The sequence below is a fragment of the Schistocerca nitens genome, chromosome 6 (genome assembly GCF_023898315.1).
Source record: "Schistocerca nitens isolate TAMUIC-IGC-003100 chromosome 6, iqSchNite1.1, whole genome shotgun sequence".
Taxonomy (NCBI): domain Eukaryota; kingdom Metazoa; phylum Arthropoda; class Insecta; order Orthoptera; family Acrididae; genus Schistocerca; species Schistocerca nitens.
In genome coordinates this window covers 447449746-447462980 of record NC_064619.1, presented here as the reverse complement: position 1 = coordinate 447462980, position 13235 = coordinate 447449746, and the positions used below count along the sequence as shown (strand labels likewise).

The following is a 13235-nucleotide window of genomic DNA, read 5'->3' as shown; positions in this document are numbered from 1 at the left end:
TGCAAATACACTTCTCGGGTTTGCCGCTGAATTGTATTGTGAAACTCACTCAATATTTCATCGACGCAGCTGCTCGACATCATCAGGTGGTGGTAGCTGCTGCTGTCACTGCTGTAAGGCACGACTGACGAAAATCGCGCAGTGGTGGTGAAATTTATCATGCCAGGAGAAGGCAATACATGTGTGCGGGAAGTTGCTCATAGTTGGGGGAAAGCAGCACTCCTAGTACCCCCGTGCTGGGAGCCGCAGAAAGGCCATCCGTGTGTGCGCTATAGGCAATGACTGTTCTGCATCACATGACTAATCAGGTCTTGTTTCTCCTGTTTTGATTTAACAGCAGCCAGTGCTGGATTCCAGGTGGTGCTTAGTTGAAAACCTGCATCCCTATTGATAAGATTGTCTGCCGTACGGATATGCATGGCCTCTATAACAACACAGTCCCAGAAAGATGACGCTGTACACAATTATGTCCCATGTCCAGGCAACGTTCTGCTACTGCAGATTTATCAGGTTGCCCCAGGCATGTATGACATTGGTGTTCGGTGCAACATTCTTCCACAGTTCAGCATGTATGCCCAATATAAAATTTTCCACATTGGCATGTGATTTTATACACACCACGTTTCCTAAGGCAAAGGTCATCTTTCACTGAGCACAATAAATTCCTCAACTCTGATGGTGACTGAAATACACACTTTATGTCATGCCTTTTGAGGATTCTTACTATTCTTGATGACATGCTGCCAAAATAGGGCAAGAACACTATTGCAATGGGTGCCTCCACATCTTCATTTACGTTCCTGCTTCGAATTTGCTTACAACGGAATGCACAGCATATCTGCCTTATCGGAATAGCCATTCTATCAGAATACCATTCTTAGGTGTTGTAGCTCACCAGGTAGACTGTCAGCATCTGTGACCACATGTGCTCTGTGCACCAAAGAGCGTACGATAGTATCACATTGCCCAGGGTGATAGCAACTTGTGGCCTGCAAATATAGCTCCGTAGCTTGTCAGTCACGCCTCGCAGCAGTGACAGCAGCAGCTACCACCACCTGATGATGTCAAGTAGTTGCATGATGAAATAGTGTGCAGCGGCAAACTCGAGAAGTGTATTTGTCAAATCCAACACTTTTTTGCTTCTTCAGTCACACTGCAGTTCCCAGTTTTAGTACATGCACTGATGAGCCAAAACCTTATGACTGCCTGCTTAATAATGTGTTCATCCACCTTTGGAATACAGTACCCCAACATTTCTGCACAGTATGGATTCAATGAGTTCCTGAAGGTTTCCAGGTGTATGTGGCATCAGGTGTCATATATGCACAGATCAAGCAATTCCCATAAATTAAGAGGTGGTGGTGGTGGTGGTGGTGGTGGTGGTGAGAGTGGGGACCTGGTGCCTGATACAGCCCTAGAAGTCAGAATTCTTCTTCTTCTTCTTCTTCAATAGTGTTACAACTTTTAGTGAGCCTTGGCTTCTTCAATGATCTTCCTCCCCGTTTCCTGGTTGTTTGCTGCTCTTTTACACCCCTGGACTCCCATACTGGTGAGGTCCATTATTACATTCTCAGTCCATCTTATTGTAGGTCTCACTTTTCGCCTAACTTAATGGATCACATCGTCCATCATTTTCCTCAGAATTCTATTCTCTGCCATTCTCTCCCTGTGTCCCGGACATCGTACTCACTGCAATTTCACAAATTTTACTATGCCCCTACCATGTATTAACACTTGTAATTCAGCGTTGTAGTGTATTCTCCAGCCTTCTTCCTCCATTATTGGACCATAGATTTTGTGTAGTATTTTCCACTCAGAGGTTCCTAGTGCATTTTTATCATATTCTGTTAACATCCATACCTGTGACCCATATGTAATAACTGGGCGGACTAGGGAGTAATATAGTAGCAATTTTGTTTTTCTTGTAACAAGGCTATTCCTGAAAAGTTGCCTATTTGTAAACTAAGCTCTGTTTCCTGCTTGTATTCTTACCCTTATATTCTGTCCAATAAAGTTATCATTTGTTATTAGGGCTCCCAAGTAGTTAAAAAGAGGACACTCTTTTAAGCATTTCCCATCGACGAATAAGCCTTTAGGAGTTCTTCTGGCCTCCAATTGTGACAGTATTATATATTTTGTTTTGTTTTGTTTCATTTACTGTGAAGCCAATTTTTAAGGCTTCTGCTTCCAATATATCTGATAGTAATGTGTACAGTTTCTTTAATATAGCCTCACCACCAGTTTTTATTAATTCCTTCCCCAGGGGCTTGATTGTTTTTTGTCTTGTGCACGGCCTGGGAGACCTCTTTTAGTGTTGGCCTTCTTGCCTCATTGGCATCATTGTCTAGTTCCAACTACATGTGTTTCCTCATCATCAGCTGTCTCTTCCTCTTCTAGGCTGGAGCTTATTGCATTTTTGAAATACTCTGCCCATCTTCCCACTATCTGTTCTTCCCCCCTTATTTTCCCACCTTCACTGGAACATGCCATTATTTTTGGCTGGAGTCTGTTCTTTAATTTTCATACAGCATGATAGAACTTTCTTATTTCACTCTGTTCCTTTAACTCTTCTAGTTCTTGAAATTTCTCCTTAGTCCACTCTCTTCTCTTTCTCTTGTGTGGTCTGTTAGCTCTTCTTCTTAATTCTCTATATTGTTCCACATGTCTTCTGGTTTCTCTCTGTAGTACTTTTGTTCTTGCCCTGTTCTTTTCCTCTGTAGTTTACCTGCAATCTTCTTCAAACCATTGCTGGGTTGTTGTGTTCCTTCTTATGCCTATTATTTCTTCTGCAGTATCTTTAATGGATTTGTCAATCCTGCTCCACCTTTCATCGTCTACTACTGCAGTCTCTTCACTACTCAACTTTCTATTTTACTTCATCAGGAATCCTCGGTTTGTCAGTATATTGTTTCATTTTCTTTCCAGTTCTGTTGCCATTTGTTAATGACAGTTTCTCTCTCAAGACTGATTTTATCACAAAGTGGTCCAACTCACAGTTTGGTCCTCTGCACCTCCATACACCCATGACTGACATGAAGTGGCATGCAGTCACTAAAATATGGTCAATGTGATTGACTACTCCATTCAATGCACACTTCCAAGTACCTGGATGGATCCTTTTGCGTGGGAAGCACATACTTTTATCATATTATTCCTTGCTGCATATTGGCATAGTAAGTCTCCATTTTTGTTGTTTTCTTCATGTAGTGAATATTTTCCAGAAACACAATTTGGATGTTCATTCCTCCCTATTTTTGCATTAAAATCTTAGGTCATATTTAGCTACTGCTCAGCATACTCTCAAGTCTTCATAGAACTGTTCTTTAATTATAGCCACTTTTTACTCTGTTGGTGCATGTGTATTCACTATTGCTATATTCCTAAATTTCCCTCTTGGTCTGAATTTGCACATGCTTTCATTTATGGGTTCAAATTTTACCCTGTTTTTCCTAAATTCCCTTGTTATTATGAACCCTGTTCCAAGTTGACCTATTCTTTTTTCTGGTCCACTATATACCAATGAGTACTCAGGTTTATCTATCTGGCCATTTCCTTTCCATCTTATTTCCAGTAGCCCTACAACATAATACTTAAATTTCATTGGCTATTTCTTTCATTTTACAGGCTGAAGCACTGTTCTCACATTCCATGATGCTACTGTCAGATCCTTTATCTGTTTCCTTTGCCGGGCTCTTGATCCATGTTTTCCTTCCAGTTTCTGAAGCTTCTGTTGAATTTCCATAATTATTATGTTTTTCCCAGTATGGGATTATTAGCCCCATGCTCGACCCCCACCTGGAGTACCAGGATTTGTATTTCTTTTACTCCTCTAGGGAAGCTGGCTTCACTACACCTCTAGTGCCTCTCTGGCCTATGTTGTGGGTCACACTTTGACTCCTCAGTCAAGACCTATCCGACTTGGGTGACCCTGCCAGTAGCTATGCTAGTGCCTGCACAGCTCTTGACTTCAACGAAGTACGCAAACCCTCCTGCCCAGCACTGCTGGAAGATACCACTGCTGTTGGGGAAGACATCAAGTAAGAAGGGATGTAAGTCATTCGCAACAATGTTCACTTAGTCCACAGCTGTCATGATGCCTTCAATTATTATCACAAGTCCCATTTAAGCCCAGGCAAATGTCCTCCGCAGCATAATATTGCCTCCACTGGCCTGTGTTCACAGCACAGTGCACATTTTGAGCAGCCATTTGCCTGGATGACAATGGGGCTCGACACGAGCATCAATGTGGTGAAACGAGGATTACAATTCATCTTAACAGGTGACGTTAACAGTGATCATAGGCCTCAACAATGTGTGCTGAACAGTGTACTCGAAAAATCTTCTGCTTGCTCCAGCACTGTGCTCTGTCATCAGATCTTCCACAGACTGCTTACTATCCAGCTTTGCAGAGCAGGCGATCCCATGATCCAACATCTCTGAAGAGGTGTGGACATCCAGCACTTTGTCCCCTACTCATGGTCTCACCTACCTTCAAGCACTTTCCACAGATACTGACGACAGTAACAAGTGGATAGCCAACCACCTTCACCCTTTCCAAAATGGTCATTCTCAGGCAACAGGTCATAACAACCTGCCCTGGATCTCCCCATAAATGGCACATTTTGTCGCTAGAACTGTTCTATCTTCCTCTATGCTCTGCCTATAGACTTTGTGTATTGCATCATGTGCCGCAATGCTCTAAGGCAGCATTAAATATTGTGGTAGGCAGTGGAGATAATGTTGTGGTTCATGAATATATTTGTCTACACACACACACACACACACACACACACACACACACACACACACACACCTACCTCTCCTCCAATTTCTGCCTACAGTCCCCCACAAAGCAGACTTTTTCCCTAATTTCAAGAAAGTGTACAGCATCGTAGACACTTCTGCTGCTTAAATGTCACTTTACCATACTAAAGTTTGTGTTTATTTGCATTAATGATATACTTTTGTGTTGGATTTACAAGATTACCTGCTTAATCGTACTCTTAAGATATGATTTCATAACAATATCACTTTATAAAAAGGTAGAAAGGATGATACTTAACAAGACTACTCTTTTACCTGACAAGATTGATGCAGCTGCTTTAATATTTTGGCAAGTTTGTTGAAGTCTGAACGATCAAAGTACAGTTTTCCCAGCTTTGTGTTTGTCTTGAACCAGAGCCTGTCATTCTTGGCATCTTTCAGGGCATCCAAAGTTGTCTCATAGAAGTCTTGTAGCAATTCCATCTAACAACAAAGCCAATATTTGGTACAATTAAAAATTATTTCTTTGAAATAATGGGTGATCAAAAAGTCAGTATAAATTTGAAAACTGAATAAATCACGGCCCCCCCCCCCCCCATGAACCATGGACCTTGCCGTTGGTGGGGAGGCTTGCGTGCCTCAGCGATACAGATGGCCGTACCGTAGGTGCAACCACAACGGAGGGGTATCTGTTGAGAGGCCAGACAAACATGTGGTTCCTGAAGAGGGGCAGCAGCCTTTTCAGTAGTTGCAGGGGCAACAGTCTGGATGATTGACTGATCTGGCCTTGTAACATTAACCAAAACGGCCTTGCTGTGCTGGTACTGCGAACGGCTGAAAGCAAGGGGAAACTACAGCCGTAATTTTTCCCGAGGACATGCAGCTCTACTGTATGATTAAATGATGATGGCGTCCTCTTGGGCAAAATATTCCGGAGGTAAAATAGTCCCCCATTCGGATCTCCGGGCGGGGACTACTCAAGAGGACGTCGTTATCAGGAGAAAGAAAACTGGCGTTCTACGGATCGGAGCGTGGAATGTCAGATCACTTAATCGGGCAGGTAGGTTAGAAAATTTGAAAAGGGAAATGGATAGGTTAAAGTTAGATATAGTGGGAATTAGTGAAGTTCGGTGGCAGGAGGAACAAGACTTTTGGTCAGGTGATTACAGGGTTATAAATACAAAATCAAATAGGGGTAATGCAGGAGTAGGTTTAATAATGAATAAAAAAATAGGAGTGCGGGTTAGCTACTACAAACAGCATAGTGAACGCATTATTGTGGCCAAGATAGACACAAAGCCCATGCCTACTACAGTAGTACAAGTTTATATGCCAACTAGCTCTGCAGATGATGAAGAAATAGATGAAATGTATGACGAGATAAAAGAAATTATTCAGGTAGTGAAGGGAGACGAAAATTTAATAGTCATGGGTGACTGGAATTCGTCAGTAGGAAAAGGGAGAGAAGGAAACATAGTAGGTGAATATGGATTGGGGGGAAGGAATGAAAGAGGAAGCCGCCTTGTAGAATTTTGCTCAGAGCATAACTTAATCATAGCTAACACTTGGTTCAAGAATCATGAAAGGAGGCTGTATACATGGAAGAAGCCAGGAGATACTGACAGGTTTCAGATAGATTATATAATGGTAAGACAGAGATTTAGGAACCAGGTTTTAAATTGTAAGACATTTCCAGGGGCAGATGTGGATTCTGACCACAATCTATTGGTTATGAACTGCAGATTGAAACTGAAGAAACTGCAAAAAGGTGGGAATTTAAGGAGATGGGACCTGGATAAACTGAAAGAACCAGAGGTTGTAGAGAGTTTCAGGAAGAGCATAAGGGAACATTTGACAGGAATGGGGGAAAGAAATACAGTAGAAGAAGAATGGGTAGCTCTGAGGGATGAAGTAGTGAAGGCAGCAGAGGATCAAGTAGGTAAAAAGATGAGGGCTAATAGAAATCCTTGGGTAACAGAAGAAATACTGAATTTAATTGATGAAAGGAGAAAATATAAAAATGCAGTAAATGAAGCAGGCAAAAAGGAATACAAACGTCTCAAAAATGAAATCGACAGGAAGTGCAAAATGGCTAAGCAGGGATGGCTAGAGGACAAATGTAAGAATGTAGAGGCTTGTCTCACTAAGGGGAAGATAGATACTGCCTACAGGAAAATTAAAGAGACCTTTGGAGAGAAGAGAACCACTTGTATGAATATCAAGAGCTCAGATGGAAACCCACTTCTAAGCAAAGAAGGGAAGGCAGAAAGGTGGAAGGAGTATATAGAGGGTTTATACAAGGGAGATGTACTCGAGGACAATATTATGGAAATGGAAGAGGATGTAGATGAAGACGAAATGGGAGATAAGATACTGCGTGAAGAGTTTGACAGAGCACTGAAAGACCTGAGTCGAAACAAGGCCCCGGGAGTAGACAACATTCCACTAGAACTACTGACAGCCTTGGGAGAGCCAGTCATGACAAAACTCTACCATCTAGTGAGCACGATGTATGAGACAGGTGAAATACCCTCAGACTTCAAGAAGAATATAATAATTCCAATCCCAAAGAAAGCAGGTGTTGACAGATGTGAAAATTACCGAACAATCAGTTTAATAAGTCACAGCTGCAAAATACTTACGCGAATTCTTTACAGACGAATGGAAAAACTGGTAGAAGCCGACCTCGGGGAAGATCAGTTTGGATTCCGTAGAAATGTTGGAACACGTGAGGCAATACTGACCTTACGACTTATCTTGGAAGAAAGATTAAGAAAAGGCAGACCTACGTTTCTAGCATTTGTAGACTTAGAGAAAGCTTTTGACAATGTTGACTGGAATACTCTCTTTCAAATTCTGAAGGTGGCAGGGGTAAAATACAGGGAGCGAAAGGCTATTTACAATTTGTACAGAAACCAGATGGCAGTTATAAGAGTCGAGGGGCATGAAAGGGAAGCAGTGGTTGGGAAAGGAGTGAGACAGGGTTGTAGCCTCTCCCCGATGTTATTCAATCTGTATATTGAGCAAGCAGTAAAGGAAACAAAAGAAAAGTTCGGAGTAGGTATTAAAATTCATGGAGAAGACGTAAAAACTTTGAGGTTCGCCGATGACATTGTAATTCTGTCAGAGACAGCAAAGGACTTGGAAGAGCAGTTGAACGGAATGGATGGTGTCTTGAAGGGAGGATATAAGATGAACATCAACAAAAGCAAAAAGAGGATAATGGAATGTAGTCAAATGAAGTCGGGTGATGCTGAGGGAATTAGATTAGGAAATGAGACACTTAAAGTAGTAAAGGAGTTTTGCTATTTAGGGAGTAAAATAACCGATGATGGTCGAAGTAGAGAGGATATAAAATGTAGACTGGCAATGGCAAGGAAAACGTTTCTCAAGAAGAGAAATTTGTTAACATCGAGTATAGATTTAGGTGTCAGGAAGTCGTTTCTGAAAGTATTTGTATGGAGTGTAGCCATGTATGGAAGTGAGACATGGACGATAACTAGTTTGGACAAGAAGAGAATAGAAGCTTTCGAAATGTGGTGCTACAGAAGAATGCTGAAGATAAGGTGGGTAGATCACGTAACTAATGAGGAGGTATTGAATAGGATTGGGGAGAAGAGAAGTTTGTGGCACAACTTGACTAAAAGAAGGGATCGGTTGGTAGGACATGTTTTGAGGCATCAAGGGATCACAAATTTAGCATTGGAGGGCAGCGTGGAGGGTAAAAATCGTAGAGGGAGACCAAGAGATCAATACACTAAGCAGATTCAGAAGGATGTAGGTTGCAGTAGGTACTGGGAGATGAAGAGGCTTGCACAGGATAGAGTAGCATGGAGAGCTGCATCAAACCAGTCTCAGGACTGAAGACCACAACAACAACAACAACAATGTAGATAGAGAGGTACAAATTGACACACGTGCTTGGAATGACATGGGGTTTTATTAGAACCAAAAGTTCAAAAAATGTCCGCTTCATCTGATCAGAATAGCAATAATTAGCATAACAAAGTAAGACAAAGCAAGATGATGTTCTTTACAGGAAATGCTCAATAAATCCACCATCATTCCTCAACAATAGCTGTAGTCGAGGAATAATGTTGTGAACAGCACTGTAAAGCATGTCCGGAGTTATGGTGAGGCACTGGCGTCGGATGTTGTCTTTCAGCATCCCTAGAGATGTCGGCTGATCACGATACACTTGCGACTTCAGGTAACCTCAAAGCCAATAATTGCACGGACTGAGGTCTGGGGAGGCCAAGCATGATGAAAGTGGCGGCTGAGCACACGATCATCACCAAACGACGCGCGCAAGAGATCTTTCACGTGTCTAGCAATATGGGGTGTTTTTTTGGTTCTAATAAAACCCCATGTCATTCCAAGCATGTGTGTCAATTTTTACCTCTCTATCTACATTATTCTGTGGTTTACTAAGTTATCAAATTTATACTGACTTTTTGATCACCCGGTACATAAGTAACAGTTGAAAACACACCTAGCATTTGAAAATTCAGACTGCACCAACATAATGAAACATGATCAACTACACAATTTTTAAATTATACATTAAACTGAAAAATTAATAATAATTTATAACATTCAGCTACAGAATTCTCATATCAAGATGCAGACCATCAACAGAATTGAAAGCTATCACTTCAAATACAATTTCGCTCATGGTATTTTCACACCCAAGTTATAATGACTAGCTGGTGGAACTCAAGACTTTCACATTTAATAACATGGTGTGTGTGTGTGTGTGTGTGTGTGTGTGTGTGTGTGTGTGAGAGAGAGAGAGAGAGAGAGAGAGAGAGAGAGAGAGAGAGAGAAAATGACAATCCAATAGTCAACAATAATTCACATATATATATATATATTTAAATATGTCTGCTTGTGTCTGTATGTGTGGATGGATATGGGTGTGTGTGCGAGTGTATACCTGTCCTTTTTTCCCCCTAAGGTAAGTCTTTCCGCTCCCGGGATTGGAATGACTCCTTATCCTCTCCCTTAAAACCCACATCCTTTCGTCTTTCCCTCTCCTTCCCCTCTTTCCTGATGAGGCAACAGTTTGTTGCGAAAGCTTGAATTTTGTGTGTATATTTGTGTTTGTTTGTGTGTCTATCGACCTGCCAGCGCTTTTGTTTGGTAAGTCTCATCATCTTTCTTTTTAGATATATATATATATATATATATATATATATAGAGGGAAACATTCCACGTGGGAAAAATATATCTAAAAACAAAGATGATGTGACTTACCGAACGAAAGCGCTGGCAGGTCGATAGACACACAAACAAACACAAACACACACACAAAATTCAAGCTTTCGCAACAAACTGTTGCCTCATCAGGAAAGAGGGAAGGAGAGGGAAAGATGAAAGGATGTGGGTTTTAAGGGAGAGGGTAAGGAGTCATTCCAATCCCGGGAGCGGAAAGACTTACCTTAGGGGGAAAAAAGGACGGGTATACACTCGCACACACACACATATCCATCCACACATATACAGACACAAGCATACATCTCACAAGCAGACATATTTAAAGACAAAGAGAGAAACATTCCACCATTAGGTCTTTGAATATGTCTGCTTGTGTCTGTATATGTGTGGATGGATATGTGTGTGCGTGCGAGTGTATACCCGTCCTTTTTTCCCCCTAAGGTAAGTCTTTCCGCTCCCGGCATTGGAATGACTCCTTACCCTCTCCCTCAAAACCAACATCCTTTCGTCTTTCCCTCTCCTTCCCTCTTTCCTGACGAGGCAACCGTTGGTTGCGAAAGCTAGAATTTTGTGTGTATGTTTGTCTTTGTTTGTGTGCCTATCGACCTGCCAGCGCTTTCGTATGGTAAGTCACATCATCTTTGTTTTTAAATATATTTTTCCCGCGTGGAATGTTTCCCTATATATATATATATATATATATATATATATATATATATATATATATATATATATATATATAAACAAAGATGATGTGACTTACCGAACGAAAGCGCTGGCAGGTCGATAGACACACAAACAAACACAAACACACACACAAAATTCAAGCTTTCGCAACAAACTGTTGCCTCATCAGGAAAGAGGGAAGGAGAGGGAAAGACGAAAGGATGTGGGTTTTAAGGGAGAGGGTAAGGAGTCATTCCAATCCCGGGAGCGGAAAGACTTCCCTTTGGGGGAAAAAAGGACGGGTATACACTCGCACACACACACACATATCCATCCACACATATACAGACACAAGCAGACATCTCACAAGCAGACATATTTAAAAACAAAGAGTTTGGGCAGAGATGTCAGTCGAGGCAGAAGTGAAGAGGCAAAGAAGATGTTGAATGACAGGTGAGGTATGAGTGGCGGCAACTTGAAATTAGTGGAGATTGAGGCCTGGTGGGTAACGGGAAGAGAGGATATATTGAAGAGCAAGTTCCCATCTCCGGAGTTCGGATAGGTTGGTGTTGGTGGGAAGTATCCAGATAACCCGGACGGTGTAACACTGTGCCAAGATGTGCTGGCCATGCACCAAGGCATGCTTAGCCACAGGGTGATCCTCATTACCAACAAACACTGTCTGCCTGTGTCCATTCATGCGAATGGACAGTTTGTTGCTGGTCATTCCCACATAGAATGCATCACAGTATAGGCAGGTCAGTTGGTAAATCACGTGGGTGCTTTCACATGTGGCTATGCCTTTGATCGTGTACACCTTCCGGGTTACAGGACTGGAGTAGGTGGTGGTGGGAGGGTGCATGGGACAGGTTTTACACCGGGGGCAGTTACAAGGATAGGAGCCAGAGGGTAGGGAAGGTGGTTTGGGGATTTCATACGGATGAACTAACAGGTTACGAAGGTTAGGTGGATGGCGGAAAGACACTCTTGGTGGAGTGGGGAGGATTTCATGAAGGATGGATCCATTTCAGGGCAGGATTTGAGGAAGTCATATCCCTGCTGGAGAGCCACATTCAGAGTCTGGTCCAGTCCCGGAAAGTATCCTGTCACAAGTGGGGCACTTTTGTGGTTCTTCTGTGGGGGATTCTGGGTTCGAGGGGATGAGGAGGTGGCTCTGGTTATTTGCTTCTGTACCAGGTCGGGAGGGTAGTTGCGAGATGCGAAAGCTGTTGTCAGGTTGTGGGTGTAATGGTTCAGGGATTCCGGACTGGAGCAGATTCGTTTGCCACGAAGACCTAGGCTGTAGGGAAGGGACCGTTTGATGTGGAATGGGTGGCAGCTGTCATAATGGAGGTACTGTTGCTTGTTGGTGGGTTTGATGTGGACGGACGTGTGAAGCTGGCCATTGGACAGGTGGAGGTCAACGTCAAGGAAAGTGGCATGGGATTTGGAGTAGGACCAGGTGAATCTGATGGAACCAAAGGAGTTGAGGTTGGAGAGGAAATTCTGGAGTTCTTCTTCATTGTGAGTCCAGATCATGAAGATATCATCAATAAATCTGTACCAAACGCTGGGTTGGCAGGCCTGGGTAACCAAGAAGGCTTCCTCTAAGCGACCCCATGAATAGGTTGGCGTACGAGGGGGCCATCCTGGTACCCATGGCTGTTCCCTTTAATTGTTGGTATGTCTGGCCTTCAAAAGTGAAGAAGTTGTGGGTCCGGATGAAGCTGGCTAAGGTGATGAGGAAAGAGGTTTTAGGTAGGGTGGCAGGTGATCGGTGTGAAAGGAAATGCTCCATCGCAGCGAGGCCCTGGACGTGCGGAATATTTGTGTATAAGGAAGTGGCATCAATGGTTACAAGGATGGTTTCCGGGGGTAACAGATTGGGTAAGGATTGCAGGCGTTCGAGAAAGTGGTTGGTGTCTTTGATGAAGGATGGGAGACTGCATGTAATGGGTTGAAGGTGTTGATCTACGTAGGCAGAGATACGTTCTGTGGGGGCTTGGTAACCAGCTACAATGGGGCGGCCGGGATGATTGGGTTTGTGGATTTTAGGAAGAAGGAAGAAGGTAGGGGTGTGGGGTGTCGGTTGTCGGTGGGGTCATGAGGTTGATGGAGTCAGGTGAAAGGTTTTGCAGGGGGCCTAAGGTTCTGAGGATTCCTTGAAGCTCCGCCTGGACGTCGGGAATGGGGTTACCGTGGCAAACTTTGTATGTGGTGTTGTCTGAAAGATGACGCAGTCCCTCAGCCACATACTCCCGACGATCAAGTACCACGGTCGTGGAACCCTTGTCCGCCGGAAGAATGACGATGGATCGGTCAGCCTTCAGATCACGGACAGCCTGGGCTTCAGCAGTGGTGATGTTGGGAGTAGGATTAAGGTTTTTTAAGAAGGATTGAGATGCAAGGCTGGAAGTCAGAAATTCCTGGAAGGTTTGGAGAGGGTGATTTTGAGGAAGAGGAGGTGGGTCCCGCTGCAACAGAGGACGGAACTGTTCCAGGCAGGGTTCAATTTGGATGGTGTCTTGGGGAGTTGGATCATTAGGAGTAGGATTAGGATCATTTTTCTTCGTGGCAAAGTGATATTT

The 13235-nt window shown here is 43.1% G+C and overlaps 1 protein-coding gene across 1 annotated transcript in view; it reads right to left on the bottom strand.

The window, feature by feature from the left end:
• The window catches only part of LOC126263188 (COP9 signalosome complex subunit 2), a 99066-nt gene that overhangs the window by 45059 nt on the left and 40772 nt on the right, over positions 1–13235 (bottom strand). The window contains exon 4 of the mRNA XM_049960245.1: positions 5080–5247. Within this exon, the coding sequence (XP_049816202.1) occupies positions 5080–5247 (168 nt within the window). The remainder of the gene's footprint in view (positions 1–5079; positions 5248–13235) is intronic.